The following is a 17,184-nucleotide window of genomic DNA, read 5'->3' as shown; positions in this document are numbered from 1 at the left end:
AAGAATAGTTCCTAATAGATTTGGCAACACCCTTATATTGGAAAATCTTACATATACGGTAGAACATGATTAAAAATTAAAAGTAAAAATAAACCACATATTATTTCAAAGAAAACAAACTAAACAAAACAAAAACCATGAAAAATTTAGACAAAATAAAACCATGAAAGTGTGGACAACACCACGATAATGTGAATTGAAATTAAAAACAAAATAAAACTACTAAGAAAAAATATTGAAGAAACCACGAGCAGTAACCAACTCGAAGATGATGTAAACGATAACAAAGAAATGTTTAATTCAGAAAAATTGAACGGCTAGGGTAATAAGTAAACAATATTAATTATAGTAAGTGGGAAATTGTATGATTTTTTAACAAATATAATCTTGTTATTGTAACACCTCATACCTAACCCGATCGTCGGGTCCGAGCTACGAGATGCCACATTCGGTGTTAAAGCAACTACAATCATTTTCAAAAAAATTTTATCATTAATAATTAAATTATAAGTGTTACAAGTGTAAAATATGATATATAATCTGTAATACCCTTGACCCATATCCGTCGCCGGAATGGGGTCACAGAGTATTACTAGATAAACATAACATAAAAACATACATTTCCAAACATTAATATAAACATAGCATAATCCATTCATTTACATGCACATAGTCCCTTAACTGAGCCTTTTAGGCCTTAAAAACACTTTAGAAACAAATCGAGACTAAATTGAAAACATTTGGAACATTTAAGAAAAATATGGAAAAATTGAACTGCAGGGGTCACACAACCGTGTGACTTACATGGCTGAGACACATGCCTGTGTCTCAGGCCGCGTAATAATTGAAATAGGGACATACGGCCGTGTCCCAGCCCGTGTAACTTTCAAAGTTGGGTTACATGGCCAAGCCACACGCTTGTGTGCCAAGCTGTGTAACTCTCAAAATGGCCTCACATGCCCCTGTGCTAGGCCATGTAAAAGTCTGACTCGCAAACCTTCAAACCTAAAGGGGACACATGGCTGTGTTGCATGGCCGTGTGTCACATATGGCTAAGTCACACGCCTATGTCTTAGGCCATGTGGACATGAAATTGGCCAAATTCAAGCCATTTTCACCACCAATACAAGCATATACCTAAAAGCAATTTGTGCCCAAATTCAAAGCACCAAAACCTTACCAGAACATGCATGAAATAACCAATTCAATAGACCATTATCATTCAACCAATATGCCATACAAGGCACCTCAAATACAATCATTCAATCATGACTAAACATGTACACTTACCACATCTCAAACATACTCATATAACTCAATACCACTTCCAAAACATACCATAGTTATGATAATTAGAACTTTCACATAAACATACCATTTGGTCACTTAGCATGCATCATATCTTAGCTATATTAACACATAGCAACAGACACCAAAAGTACCAAAAGTACATCAACCAAAATAACATATACATGCTAAACTTATCAACTAACATTCAACTAACTTTAAACACAACTCCACATATACATGCCATTATAACCTGGGTCAAAACATCAAAAACTACCAATATAATCGCCAGATAGTGTGGCAGATCTCCGACAAGCTTCCAAACTGATCGAGCTTTTGATTATCTATAAAACATAGGAAAGAAAACTACGTAAGCATATAATGCTTAGTAAGTTCGTAAAACATGAACATAACTTACCATTTCAATGGATAACATTAAAATTAAGCATGATATAATCCAACCATAAGCTTGGCACAAGCCTAAGCACCATCAACAACACATGTTAGTATATTAACACATAATTCATTTGAATTATCATAAGGTAAGCTAGGTGTACATGAACATAACACTTTTGACGTCATCCTTTTCGTGAACTTAGATATACTTTCATTGAACATTTCCATTTCAATCCTTTTCATAGATTCATGACATATTTCATTTGAACACTTATCGTTCCTTTCCTTTTCATGCCCGTTGAACCATTCAGAATAACATTGGATACGTGGGAAAGCTCACACGAAGTGTGCTAAACATATAACTGTAACATTTCCTTTTCGTTTACATCATTGCTTACACGAGCTGTGAAATGGGCCTGCTCACACTAGTGGGTCAGAATGTAAGCTACACGATGCTGCTCACACGAGCTGTGGAGTATCTGCAACAAATGCAAGACCTCAGCCACCAGTAGGACATTCAAGACTAGCACCTGAAACATGAAAACCCTAATGACATGTCATTTGTATCTTACGAAATCCTAAGGTTCAAACGGGGTTCGATAATCATCGTGACATCGTTGGATTTACCTCATTTAGTTATATGGAAAATAACACATTAACATATAGATCAGTATAACATTAAAACATTATTTAATCATACAAACTTACCTCGACAAATAAAGCGTAAAAACATAGTTGATCAATCCGAGGCTTTCGTTTTCCCCTGATCTAAATCCATTCGAGGTCTATCTTGATCTAAATAGATAAATTCAATTCATTTAATACTTCTATTATTCAAGTCAGTCCATCTTTCATTTTTTGCAAAATTATATTTTACCCCTAACATTTTAACATTTTTACGATTTAGTCCTTAAGCTCGTAAATTGAAATTTAAACATTTTCATCCTCATTTCATGCTAGCCGAATTCACTAAGGACCTCTACCAACCCATAAAAATCACCATTTCATGAATTTAACATAAAATTTTATCATTTTTACAAATAAGTCCCTAAATGACAATTTCATAAAAAATCCCTTTACAAAACTTGTTTATTTAACAACAAGGACTCATAATTTCTCATAAAACATAAAGAGTCATGCAAGGAATTCCATGGAAAAACCGTAATTATTTAATATTTTTGTAAATTAATCCCTGGGCTTGCTAAGTTAAACTACAACAATCCTGAAAACAAAAAATCATTAAAAACAAGATCAAAAATCATACCATGCAAGTGAAGAAGCCTAGCCGAATCTTCAACCTTCAAAAATGGTGTTTTCTAACCCAAATTTCGGTGAAAAGAAAAAAATATTGAAGATGATACTATTTTTACTTAGTTTAATTTATATTTATTTATTTATTTAACTTTTTAACCTTTGTTTTTAACTTAAATTTTACTTAATTTCTGTCCATCTTTGTCCACTAACAATAAAAATGGTCTAATTACCATTTAAGTCCATTTGCATTTAAATTTCATACCTAATTGATACCTTTAACTAATAGAACTCTACTTTTTCACCTTTTACGATTTAATCCTTTTTACATAATTAAGCATGCAAACGTCAAAATTTCTTAACGAAATTTTAATAAGACATTACTAACATCCCATAGAAATTAAAATAGTAATAAATTAAAAATTTTCTCACCAGATTAGTGGTCCCAAAACCACTGTTCTGATTTCACTGAAAACGGGTTGTTACATAATCATTATTGGGTCATATACGAGGTTACAAAAACTCAGTACCATCTTAGGGTCGAACTAGGACTAAACTGAAAAGTTTTAAAAGTATTTCAGATGGGTGTCACAACTTTTAAGGCTTGGTGTCGCGACATTGAAGACAATAGCCAACTTCCCAACCTAAAGACCAAATTGTAAAGTTTTCAAAATAAAATAAAACCAACGTTGCAACCTCGAGTAGGGGATGTCACAACGAGATGGCTTGGTGTCACGACATTCAGGGTGTGATGTCACGACATTACAGTCAAACACTTGAATCCCTATTTCAAATGACAACAACTTAACATGCTTAATATCCATTGGCTTCAAGGCCCCAAATCAGCCATTTCATATACCTAAACTTGCGAAAAACATTGTTACTAGATCATTAACATCATTTGCAAGCATGATTATAACCAAAATCATATAACCATAACCTATATACAAGCCATTTTAGATCAGTTCTAACATTAGAACAAATGTCCCTAGGTACGTGCCATGGACATAAAGAAAAAGGTTATACAAACTTAGGATGAGTCGATCGTTGCCATTTGGATGCTAATTTCACTTCCCAGGGCTTCTAGAATACCTGTACCTACGCATGAAATAAAAAACCATACGCTAAGTGATAGGGCTCATTTGTACTTTCATGATCCAATATATTATAACATAAACATAGTTAATATATTTAAAGACGTATACATGTACATATGCACTCAATATTTAACCAAGCCATGTTCCAAAATGTCAACCATTATCATCGTCGTACAATGCATGAAAACATACTTATAATCATGCTAGAACAACTTATTCAACATTGCCATATCTATGACCAACTCCAATTACTTGTCAATTATCAATCCATTAGTATATACAAATTCAATATTATTCATGAATCAAACACATGAATCTATTTACCTTTATTAATATGACATCTAATGTCATACTCAATTAACAACATTTACCTGAATAACTATCTTTCAATCTCTTTTCTAGAGTCATTTGACTTATTCACATTCGTTTCGGTCCCTAAGGCTCGTTTTCTCTGATTTGCACATTAGATTACTTGTTTTATCTATCATAATTCACATATGTACACAAATCATTTCATATCATCATGCCATCTCATTTATATGCCATTTACCAAGATTACTGATTATAAATCCCTATTAATATGAATCGAAAACAGATGGGTACACGGATTGTCCAACAAACGCACCAAACTGGCACCGAAGTGCATCATCGGATAAACCAAAGTAGGGTAAACTGGCACGTACAGTGCATACTGGCGTTTGAAGCACATCACTGGAACACAAAGTGCATACTAGAACATGAAGTGCATCCTAGCACACAAAGTCCATTCTGGCACACGAGGTGCATCTTGATGCATGAATGCATAAGCTTGAACATAATTAAATCCTATGACATGCCAATTATATTCGACTCAACCTAACTAGTTAATAGGCTACCAATTTTCAAATACATTATACAATATGATGCAGATGCCATTTCTCATTCATATGCATAATCATAAGCTACCTCATCATCAAACATATATTTCATATCATATGACATACCTCATTTCAATATTAAAGTAAAGAGATGTTGTTACAATGATGAATACATAATTTATTCAACACAAATTTGCGGTGCGAATTGAATTAGTGATTGTGTACATTACATGTGGGTCCTTATTCTGAATGTAGTGCTGCGCTTCCTCGCTATATAGTCTGTATGGCCATCAATATCATTATCATTTTTTTCTTATAAATTGTTTAAAGCGTAATAAATAAAATTAATTGATAATTAATAAATTCAAATGATTACATGTTTAAATTAGATATTACAAAGCACAGACATAATTTATTTAACATTAGAATAATTTTAGATAAATAAAATTTAAATAAAATCCAAGACGTTCACTTTTACCGAATATACTACTCAAATTTGGTACCAAAGTTGGAACCTACTAACTACAGCTAATTGAAAAAAAAATGATGAAAGCAAATGCATCATGTGATATTAATTCAATTTAACAAAGGTATTATTGGTGTTTTTGGAGGCCTCATTTAACAATATTACACAAGTTATGTGAACACAAAATATTATGAATCCCTTTTTATACTTCATCATCAGCCAAGTTTACTAACAACATTAAGAATTTAATAAGAAAAAGTTTGCATTACGCTATTTATTTGATAAACTAGAGATGTAAAATGTAAAGTCAAAAAATCCCAAATAATACAAGCAGACACTTACCTGGCAAAAATACCTAATTCCATGCCACGGGATAATAAATGGGAAAGATTCTCCTTCACTATTACAAAATAACGGACAAGTCCATGAAGCTTTTTTCTTCTTTTTTTTAAATTAACAAATTTAATAATTTGCAAATTGGATATTGCGGTTAACAACCTTTTCATTTTAATAACCTAATTTTAATAAGATTACATTTTGATTACTCGTCATTAATTTATTATTATAATACACTCATTTAGTCACTCAATTTTAATAAGTTTTCATTTTAATCACTCATTTTTTAAAATTATTTTTTAAAAATAATTTTAGTTTTCTCATGAAACTTAGGGTTTTATAGGAATTTACCTAGTTTTTATAAGAAAAATTTAGATTTTTACATGGAAAAATCATTTTAACTTTTATTTTTAGAATTAGTTAATATGGAATTTTAAAGGATTTATCTAGATTAATTTATTTTTAAGGGTTTTATAGTGATTTTATCATTTTATTTTTTATCATTTTAGTTTTTCTAGAAAAAGAAAAATGAAGTTTTACAAAAAAAAACTTAAAATTTTAAAGAAAAAATCATTTTATATTTTTAATTGTCTTTAATTTTTTCATCTTTAAAATTAAAATTTAGGTTTTTCTAGTAAAGAGGAAAATCTTGAGTCCTTTGGGGAAAAACCTAGTTTTTTATTTTTATAGAGAATTGAATTATAGAAAAAAATTTCTTCCATAGTTGAATTCCTCAATTTCATGTAAAAACCTAAGTAATTTGTTACAAAGTAAAATCAAATTAATTTGACAGCTTGGAAAGTAATTGTTTGGAGAATTTGAAAGAATAAGAATCTTTTCATCTTTCAAAACTTCAATTAGACGACTTATGAAATTATAAAAATCTCTCTTATTTGGGCCCAACAGTTTGAACCTTTTCTAAATGAGGTTAAGCCTAACTCACCCAATTCAGAAATTCACTATCATTATAAAGACAATTGGGTCTATTTATTTTCTAATGGAGCAGTGGAGAGCTTTCAGAAATGCTTCCGTAGGTGGGGTGGTTCGTGATTGGGTTGGCAATTGGATTTTGGGCTTCAATCATTATTTGGAAAAATGTTCGCCTTTGGAGGCAGAACTTTGGGGGTATTCTTCATGGAATTCTCATTTTATTACATAAGGGCTACAAGAAAGTTATGATTCAGACAAATAACTTTGAGGTGGTTAGGGCCTTGTCCATGGAGGAGTCAGTGGACTCCGGTATTACCTCGCTCAGTAGAGTCAAACGGTTTTTGCGCTCTAAAGGTCAGTGAGAAATTAAGTATGTTCTTAAGGAGTCTAATTTAATTGCGGATCAATTGGCAAAGATTAGTCTCTTTTGGTAGACTTCCCTTCAGATCTTTGAAGTACCTCTTGATTTGGTGGTTACGGCTATCCAACAAAATAAAACTTTTAGAGTCTTTTAGTAGTTGTTAAGTTGTATTTCTGTTTATCATTTTCACCAAAAAATCAAATTAATTTTAAAAAATAAATGAGTGATTAAAATAAAATTTATTAAAGTTAGATACAAAATGATATATAATAATAATAAATTAACGGAGTGACCAAGATAAAAAAAAAACTTATTAAAATTGAGGGAATAAAATAAAAATAGTTGTTAACAGAAGTGGCAATTAGAAAATTTTTAATTTTTGATACCGAAAATAAAATTTGTAAAAATTAGCTTTATTTCAGCTCCCTTTGTCTCTCCCATTTCTTTATTTGGCCACAAAAAGAAAATTCTTTTAACTCTCTATATTTCTTTATTTATTATGTTGTTCTTTTTTGTATATATGGAAAGAAAACAGTGACGTGGTCAAATCTAGGCCTTGGATTGAAAACAATGATCCTTTAAATATGACAGAACGGTAAGATGACCTGAAACTCATTAAGCGGCGTGTTTGGAAAGAAACAAACAGATTTCCCACAATATTAAAAAAGAAACTAAATAAATAAAGAAAGAGAGAGAGAGAGAGAGAGAGAGAGAGAGAGAGAGAGAGAGAGTAATAAGTGACAAGTTTGAACTTTGTCTTTGCTTGTGCTTCGTCTTCCCTCAGTTCACCCCCAAAATTAAACTGGAAATTAGTTTGGAATTGAGTTAAGAAAACAAATGAAACAGACTCTTCTCATTGTCTGGTTTTTTCTTTTTGTTAATAATTAACGGCTTTCTGATTTTGGTTTTTTTTTGGGGGTTGGGGGTGGCGGGGGTGGGGGAGAATCAGATGGCGAAAACGGGGTTGTTGAGTTCTGATCCAACGGTTAGAGCGAGAGCTGTGGAATTGAAGAAAGAATTGCAGAGGCTGGTTAAGACCATCGTCGACGATGAGGATTACACCATCCGCACCGTCGATCAAGCTAAAGATGCTCTTTGCGCTTTGAGAGAACTTAAGTTCAATAAAAGATCGACGGTGCCCACCACCACTACGACCTCGTCCCTGAAGTTACACGAAGCGCTGTCCTGTCCTGAGGAGTTTAAATGTCCTCTTTCTAAAGAGCTTATGAGAGATCCTGTCATTTTAGCTTCTGGCCAGGTACACACCTTTGTTCTGGTTCTTGTTTTTGTTGCTTTTATTTTTTTTTTAAATTTAAATATTTATGAAAATTTTGAATTGTTATTGAAGATCGAAAGGAACACAAATTGAGATAATTTAGGTGAGATTTAGTTTATTTATTTTATAATTGTATATTTGTTTTGTCCTCAGATTATATCATTTAAAGTGAATTTCTTTTTCTGCATTTCTGTTTTAGTAAGAAAATTATCATCATTTAAGAGTGATTTTGATGTAATTAGTTGAGACTGAAGATTACAAAGTACAGTGTGAGTATTTATACTAGTCTCTCAGCTATTTAAAGATTACAATTCTTTGATGCGATATGATTTGGTCTGTTTTTCTTTGTATATTAATAGCATTATGGGTGTTAGAGAATAGAATTATTTGGGAAAGCAAATGGATGAATTGCAAAATCCTTCTAAGATGATTGTTTTTACTAGTTTTTTATTTTAATTTGATGTCCATGGAGTCGAGTTCCTGCCTTTGGATCTATTGTTGTTGTTTGCATTAAGCTTTGATGAATTCTGTCTCTTTTGTCTGTCTTGATATCTGATTTGGTTTCATTTTCTGATGTGCAGACATACGACAGACCCTTTATACAGAAATGGCTGAATGCGGGGAATAGGACTTGCCCTCAGACCGAACAGGTTCTTTCACACACGATTCTAACTCCGAATCATCTAATCAGGGATATGATATCGCAGTGGTGCAAGAGTCAGGGAATAGAATTGCCGAACCCTGTTATGGATGGGAAAGAGGAGGGGGTCACGGAAGCAGAGCGTGATCGTTTCTTTTCTTTGCTTGACAAATTGTGTGCTGCGCTTCCTCAACAGAAGGAAGCAGCAAAGGAGCTTCGGATGTTGACGAAAAAGATGCCTTCATTCCGTGCTCTTTTTGGTGAATCCATCGATGCCATTCCTCAACTGCTCACCCCGCTGTCCGGGAGCAAATCTGAGAGCTGTGTTCATCCTGACCTCCAGGAAGATGTGATCACGACACTCTTGAACCTTTCAATCCATGACAGCAATAAGAAGCTCGTTGCTGAAACTCCAATGGTTATTCCTCTTCTTATGGAAGCATTGAGATCTGGAACAATTGAAACAAGGAGCAATGCAGCTGCAACACTTTTCACTCTATCCGCTCTTGATTCAAACAAGGCACTTATTGGTAAATCAGGTGCCTTAAAACCTCTCATTGACCTTCTAGACGACGGTCATCCATTAGCAATGAAAGATGTTGCCTCTGCTATATTTAACCTCTGCATTATTCATGAGAATAAGGCAAGAGCTGTGAGGGACAGTGCGGTGAGTGTCATTTTAAAAAAGATTATGGATGGTGTTCTTGTTGATGAGTTGTTGGCAATCCTTGCAATGCTTTCAACTCATCAAAGGGCTATAGAGGAAATCGGAGAGCTTGGAGGTGTTCCTTGCTTGCTTCACATTATCAGGGAGAGCACCTGTGAACGCAACAAGGAAAATTGCATCGCAATCCTCCACACTGTATGTCTTAATGATCGGACCAAGTGGAAAGCATTGAGGGAAGAAGAGAGTACCCATGGAACAATATCCAAGCTTGCTCAAGATGGAACTTCTAGAGCCAAAAGAAAAGCGAATGGCATTCTGGAGAGACTAAGAAGGGCTGTTAATATTACTCATACCGCTTGAAGACATTACTCGATGTGTGCATCATTTGTAAATTCTGTTTCCGACTCTCGGTGATCATTGTGGCTTATCATCACTCTGCTTTTGTAAATTCTTGTGCCTCATCAGAGTTTTTAATCTCAGTTTTACGAGCTAGCTGCTGTTAATAAACACTGTGGAAGCTTATGTTTATAAAGATTTTCTCTTCTTGTTTGGTCCAATAACTTGATGTAGCCGGCTTTTGGAGCTTACAGGTAACAGAAACTTACCATAAATACAACTTTTCTCCATTTCAACTTGATATCCTTAAACCTTGGAATTATGGCAGAAAGATGTTTATTTTCCAACTTCTGCTGGCATAATGCATGGTACAAAGTAGATGCTTAGAATATTTCTAGCAATAGCAAAAAGGCTCATATCGAAGAAACAGCCAACCTTTTTATCACACTATGGATGATTCATAAAAGAATCCAAAAGTTGGAATGAATGGTCCTTAAAATGTGTTCATATTTGGCGATTTTTCGGGTTGTGGTCCTACCAATTTGCTGCCTGCCTCTTCCCCAGTCCCACCCTTTCCAAAAAGTCTTCTTTGCAACAGTTTACTGCTGTGCCTACCACAACTTTGTACCCATATTTCAATATGAGGTACAGTTAATTCACAACCAGATACCCACTGTTAAAGGAAGCATAATTTTTTCTTGTACTTGTGTTAAATCTAATATTAGCAAGTCTCCTTTTAACACCATTGTTTTGTCCCATGGAAGCAATTAGATGAAAGAGTAAGGTTGATTTAAAACTGAGATTATGAAAGTGACTTATTATATACCATCTCTACTATCTTTATTATCTACATGTTTTCTTACCAACTACCTTAGTGATAATTGACGTAGAATTGGGGTGGATAATTTTACATTCTGGAAAACAACTGCGCACCAAAACATTCCCTAACGCCTTTGCATTTGCATTAGTTTAAAAGCGTGTTGGTTTTGCAGCCTGAAATTTTGGTGCCCTAAACTTCCATCACCACCGATTTGCCTAATTCATTAATGTTACAAAATTTCAACGCATTGCAGACCTAGGACACGTCCTAGTGTTTATGAGCACCTAAATCATAATTATGGTTGCTTTATATATATATATATATATATATTGATAAGTGTGATTCAAATCTAGATTCTCTTTAGAGAAGATAAATATTCGACTAAATAAGTTAAAATAAAAGAAAATTCAGTTCTCTATCATGTTTTTTCCATTTAGGTATTTAATTAAATTTTTTTATTAAAAGTGGTACTTAAATCTTGATTCTTTATTGCTTTTAGTTCGAACCGTTTAAAATTACTTTCAGGCAAAAATCCTCAGATCCCACGACTGGGGTTTGTTACAATCCAAATCCCAAATAAATATTAACGATAATAGCTTAAAAGATAGAAAAGGAAATTATTATTGGAAGTATATGTAACAATGAAGTTTGTAATAAATTTTTTAAAATGAGTAATTTAATATTCGTCTGGTTACTAGAGTAATAAAATGAAATTATTATTAGTAATTTAATATTCGTCAGTTACTAGAGAAATAAAATGAGAGATGAGTAAAATTCGTGTAAAAAATAAGATCTTTTAAAATAAACAAAAATTTTCTTCTCTTTACTAAAAATAAGTTATGAAAGTAGTTAAATATTATCAATTAAATTAATTTATTGATAACTTATAGATTAAAACATGTCTATAAAGTAACACTCTTACCAACCGTAGGATAAGAAAGTCATAATCTCTGGAAATTTCTTGAATATAAAGAAATTCTCAACTTTCTTTAAAAATGGCTTTTGGCTTCTTCATAGTTTTTTTTTTGGTCCAAGCTTCTTCTTCATAGTTAATTGGATAGGGAGGTGACTTTTTCTTGAATGTGTGTGGTGTTCATAAGAATTTCTTCAATTTCTTTAGAGATTTCTGTAGTGTTCCTATGGACTTTGACCTGTGCTAATTAGTTGTATAAAAGAGAATTACAGTAGAATCTAATTGTTTCATTTGATTATTCTATAAGAATTTAAACTCTTTTATTTATTATTTTTTGTAAATTGACTGATATTTATTAGCACTTGACTCTAGGCGAAAAGACTGAGATAGCTCAGCAAAACAGTAACACGAAAAGACAATACAAACAAAAACCAAAGAAATAGAACAGCAACATGAAACGACAAAGGCCACAAAGAAAAGAAAACTAGCTGTCAAAGCAGACAAGGTAATAAACGCACTTAGGAAAAACTAAAACCATAAAAAAAAATAATCTCCCAAAGCCAAACAATCAGCAGCATTCCACCAAACTAAATATCAGCCGACCATCTTCTTCATCTTCTTGAAAAAAATAACCTAGTAAGGAAGAAGAACGGAAGCTTTGAATCCAAACTGGAGATTCATCGAACCTTCTCCACTTTTCAAAGCAAATTAAAGGGGACCATGGTAACTCTGATTCCAATCCAAGCGGTCCTTCATCGCCATCGTCTTCACAGAATCAGGCATTCCATCTACCCAAACACCAAAACGCTGACTTCTTCGACCTTCTAGTGCCCATGTGTGAGCCGCTCCATTGGCCATACGGGGCTCAAAATGTAACACCCCCACGCCCGAAACCGTCACCGGAGTCAAGCTTGAGGTGTTACTAAACTTATCTTACCTTTTAAACAACTCTAAACCACTTATTTTAATTTTCGGAATAAACTATTTTTCTGCATCATGGTTGCTTAAAAATTCATTTATCGAGTTTCAAAACTCAAAATTAAGATCCGTAAATTTTTCATGAAACTAGACTCATATATCTATCTACTAATTTTTTTCTAGAATTTTTGACTTACCCAATTAGTACAGTTTATTAGTTAAAGTTACCCCTGTTTCAGAATTCGACTGCACTGGCCTCTACTTACTACGAACCACTTTTCTCTCTGTACAAAAATCATATGACTATACCGTTTGTTTCTATTAAAACTAGATTCAATAAGGATTCTAACATATAAAGTACACCACCTAATTATTTTTTAAAATTTATGGTGAATTTCTAAAGTTGGAATAGGGGATCCAGAAATCGCTCTGGCCCTATTTCACCAAAACTCAGATACCCTATAAAATACAAAACCTTTACCTGTTTTGCTTATTCCATATGAAAATAGACACAACGAGCTTTAATTTCATATATTATTCACCATCAACCCATGTCTCTACAATTTCTTGTGATTTTTCAAAATCCCGTTATTTCTGATACTTGAATCTGTTTTTAAGTTACTTTCACATTTTTCTTAGTTTTCATGTGATAGTTACTACTTAATCATACATACTATTAAACATGTATATCATCAGCCACTCTATTAGCTAATCACTAGCAAGTATTTACACATCATTCATTGATCATATCATATCAAAAGAAACCAAGTTCCTATACATGCCATACACAAAATGAAACGTCTAACTATACCAATGTGATTTCTTCGATAGTGCGATCGGGTCTCCGACATTTCCTTCGATCCCTGAGTGGCTTGATAAAAACTATAAAAAAAAAGAAAATAAAGAGAGTAAGCACTAGGCTTAGTAAGCTTACAAACAAATAAATTACAACATTCAACATAATGAATAATTATACATAATGTCACCTAGCCTCATAAACTTTCTTTACTTCTCATTTTCTACCTTCTTCTTTACTCACTTACCTTCTTTCTTACCTGACCTTTTACTATTCATAAATATAATCTACCTTCCCTTTTGCTGATAATTCACTGTAATTTAACGTGTACAATGACCCGTTGAACCACTCGAATACTAAGGATACTAGGTCGTTCGCTCTATCAATATCCTCGCCAATGCCATGTCTTGGACATGGACTTACATGAATTATTCTGTCTCCAATGCCATATATATATATCTAATATGGGCTTACATGGCTCATTCCTGTCTCCAAAGCCATATATCTGATATGGACTTACATGGCTCATTTCATCTCACATCTCTGTCCTGTCAACCCCAATATTCTAACATTCCTAAGGTTCAAACGGGCTTCCTAATGCTTTTTCTCTCATTACTTCGCCTTTAATTCGACTTTAAATATTCTAAAAAATAAGTATATAAATGCTGAAATTGACAATAATAATGTAAAATAAAATAACATTGCATTTATTTATCAGAAACTTACCTCGATACAAAATGTGACTAACTTTACAATTTAGTCCTTTACTTTTCTTTTCCCCAATCTACTCCGAATTTCACTCTTCTTGATCTATAATAGCAAATTTAACTTATTTAATATTCACATTTATCAAAACAGTCCTTGACCCAAACTTTGGAAAAATTACATTTTTGCCCCTAAACTTTCACATATTTGCACTTTTTCCCCAAGGCTCGTAATTTAAACTTCATCCTATTTTCTTATGTTTTATGACATGCTAATCATTTTTCCCTTCTATGAAAACATCAAATTCACACTCTAACATGTACTTATGACTATTAGGTATTTTTACCGATTAAGCCCTTTTACTCATTTCACTTAAAACCGAGTAGCACAAGTTGTCTAACATAATTTAAAACCTCATATTCTATCATAAAACATCAAAATAAACACTTTTCACCTATGGGTATTTTTCCAAATATGAACCCTAACTTAAATTATTGCTAGCATAAGCTTTATCAAGCTACCAAGACTCCGAAAACGTAAAGAACATTAAAAACGGGGCTTGGAATCACTTACTATGGAGCCTGAAAGATTGAAACAAACCCTAGCTATGGAGAAACCTTGAAATTTCGTGCTAATGAAGAAGATGATGAATTTTGTGTTATTTTTCCCTTTTTATTTCATTTAATATCCAAATAACCAAAATGCCCTTCCTTATTAAACTTTCAAAAATTCCATCCATGTCCTATTTTGTCCATGAACTTAGAAATTAGTCAAATTGTTATTTAAACCCTCCTAATTAATATTCCAAAGCAATTTCATACTAAAAACTTCTAGAATGCAAGTTTTGTAAATTATTCGATTTAGTCCCTAATCTCAACTTAAGCACTTTATGCATAGAATTCATCACGAAATTTTCACACAATCATGCAATCATATCATGAACCTCAAAATAATAATAAAATAAATTTTTCTACCTCGGATTTGTGGTTTCGCAACCACTGTTCCGTTTAGGCCCTATTTCGGGATGTTACACAAAACGATATGTGACATTATCAAACTGAGATTTCAGGATACTAATATGATGTGTAATTGGCCTAAGAATCGATTAATCCTTCTCATTTTTCTTGATATTTTTGATGACAGTCAGGGAGTCACCCTCCACAATCAGTTGCCGAGAGCCCATCGCACCCACAAAAATTAACGCCCTTACGCATGCCCTTGTTTCAGCCACAAAGGCATTAACAACATCCGTAAAAAGATAAGTTTCCGCCCCTACAATTTCTCCTGTTGAATCTTTGGCTAGAGCTGCTGTTATATCGAGTCTAACTAAACTTTGAAAAGCCGCATCAACATTTATCTTAATAACTTCAGTGTCTGGGGGTCTCCAAATTTCTTTTATCATAGATCTAGAAGACAGACAATGATTCTCCTGAATAAGTCTAAGCTCTTGCTCATACCCTTTAATAAACCCTAATAATTCCTGTAGAGAAAACTTTACACCTTCATGGATTAGTTTATTTCTTCGATACCATAGACTCCATATGGAAAGCATAATGAATTGTTTTTGCTGTTCTTTTGCTGCAGAGAAAGTTTAAACAAAACGTTCTTTACAACACAACAAGTATCCAAATGATAGGATCGTGATTCTTAAAGATGCTCACACACGCTGTAGAATATCACAAGACCACATCAAGTGATCAGAGTCCTCCGAATCAGCCTTACATAGTGGACAGATGACTTCAACACTCAGAGTTCTTCGCGCTAAGTTGCAAAAATGAGGCAAAAAATTGTTAAACAGCCTCCAAATGTGTATTTTAACTTTTTCTGGGATGTGCAAAGCCCATAATGACTTGTAAAATCATTGTAGTCACCAACATTAGTCGTAGTTGTAATATCCTGATTTTGGGCCTAGTCAGAATAGTGGTTTAGTGACCACAAAATTCGAGATAGAAATAATCATTTTATGATTATTTTAAGTTCTATGATATGATTGCATGATTGTGTGAAAATTTCATGAAGAAATTTTAGCATAAAGTGCTTAAATTGAAATTAGGGACTAAATCGAATAATTTGCAAAACTTGTATTCTAGAAGTTTCTAGTATGAAATTGTTTTGAAATATTAATTAGGAGGTCTTAAATAGCAATTTTACCAATTTCTAAGTCTATGGACAAAAATTGGACATGGATGGAATTTTTGGAAAGTTTAGTAGGAAGGGCATTTTGGTCATTTAGGGGTAAAATGAATTAAAATACAAAATTTAAAAGCCAATTTTGCTCATCTTCAACCCCATGGCCGAATATAGCAAGAAGAAACCATGGCTAGGGTTTTTCAAGCCTCCAAACTCGATTGTAAGTCCGTTCTAGCCTCGTTTTTAATGATTTTTACGTTTTTGGAATCCCGGTAGCTCGATTAAGCTTATGCTAGCAATAATTCAACCTAGGGTTCATATTTGGAAAAATACCCATAGGTGAAATTTGTGTATTTTGGTGTTTTATGATAGAATATGAGGTTTTAAATTATGTTAGACAACTTGTACTACTCGGTTTTAAGTGAAAACGAGCAAAATGGCTTAATTGGTAAAAATACCTAATAGTCATAAGTACATGTTAGAGTGAGAATTTGATGTTTCCATAGAAGGGAAAAATGATCAGCATGTCATAAAACATAAGAAAATAGGCTGAAGTTTAATTTACGAGCTTTAGGGAAAAAGTGTAAATATGCAAAAGTTTAGAGGCAAAACTGTAATTTTGCCAAAATATGATTTTGGGTCAATTTGTATAATGTGAGTCCTAATTAGACTATATTTTAAATGATAGAGCAAGCAAAACTAAAATTCGGGCTAAAATGGGGAAAATACCAAGTTGTGGACGAAATGGTAAAAGTAGCCATTTTCGCATACGAGGTAAGTTCATGTGTAAATAATGTAGCATAATTGTTACTTTTAAGTTATTGATGTTAATTATATGATATTCTGATTTTTAATCGTGAAATATTATGCTTTGTGGTTAATGTTGAGTAATATGCAAATTATGTTTACTACTTGATAAATATGAATTGCTACCGAGTATCGGTTCCGATATTCCATGGAAGACGGCAAATGTGAGATCGAGGAAAAAAAAGCCCGTTTGAA

General features: G+C 33.0%; 1 protein-coding gene across 1 annotated transcript; it reads left to right on the top strand.

Moving 5' to 3' along the window:
• Positions 1-7,594: 7,594 nt before the first annotated feature.
• Positions 7,595-10,124, top strand: LOC108456036 (U-box domain-containing protein 9-like). Its single transcript, XM_017754662.2, has 2 exons — positions 7,595-8,239; positions 8,839-10,124. Exons 1-2 carry the CDS (start codon positions 7,931-7,933, stop codon positions 9,922-9,924), a joined length of 1,395 nt encoding a protein of 464 aa, XP_017610151.1. The 5' UTR covers positions 7,595-7,930; the 3' UTR covers positions 9,925-10,124.
• Positions 10,125-17,184: the final 7,060 nt, after the last annotated feature.

This window comes from Gossypium arboreum, chromosome 7 (assembly GCF_025698485.1).
Source record: "Gossypium arboreum isolate Shixiya-1 chromosome 7, ASM2569848v2, whole genome shotgun sequence".
Taxonomy (NCBI): Eukaryota; Viridiplantae; Streptophyta; class Magnoliopsida; order Malvales; family Malvaceae; genus Gossypium; species Gossypium arboreum.
Note: the sequence above shows the minus strand (reverse complement) of the source record. Positions and strands in the feature narration are given on the sequence as shown.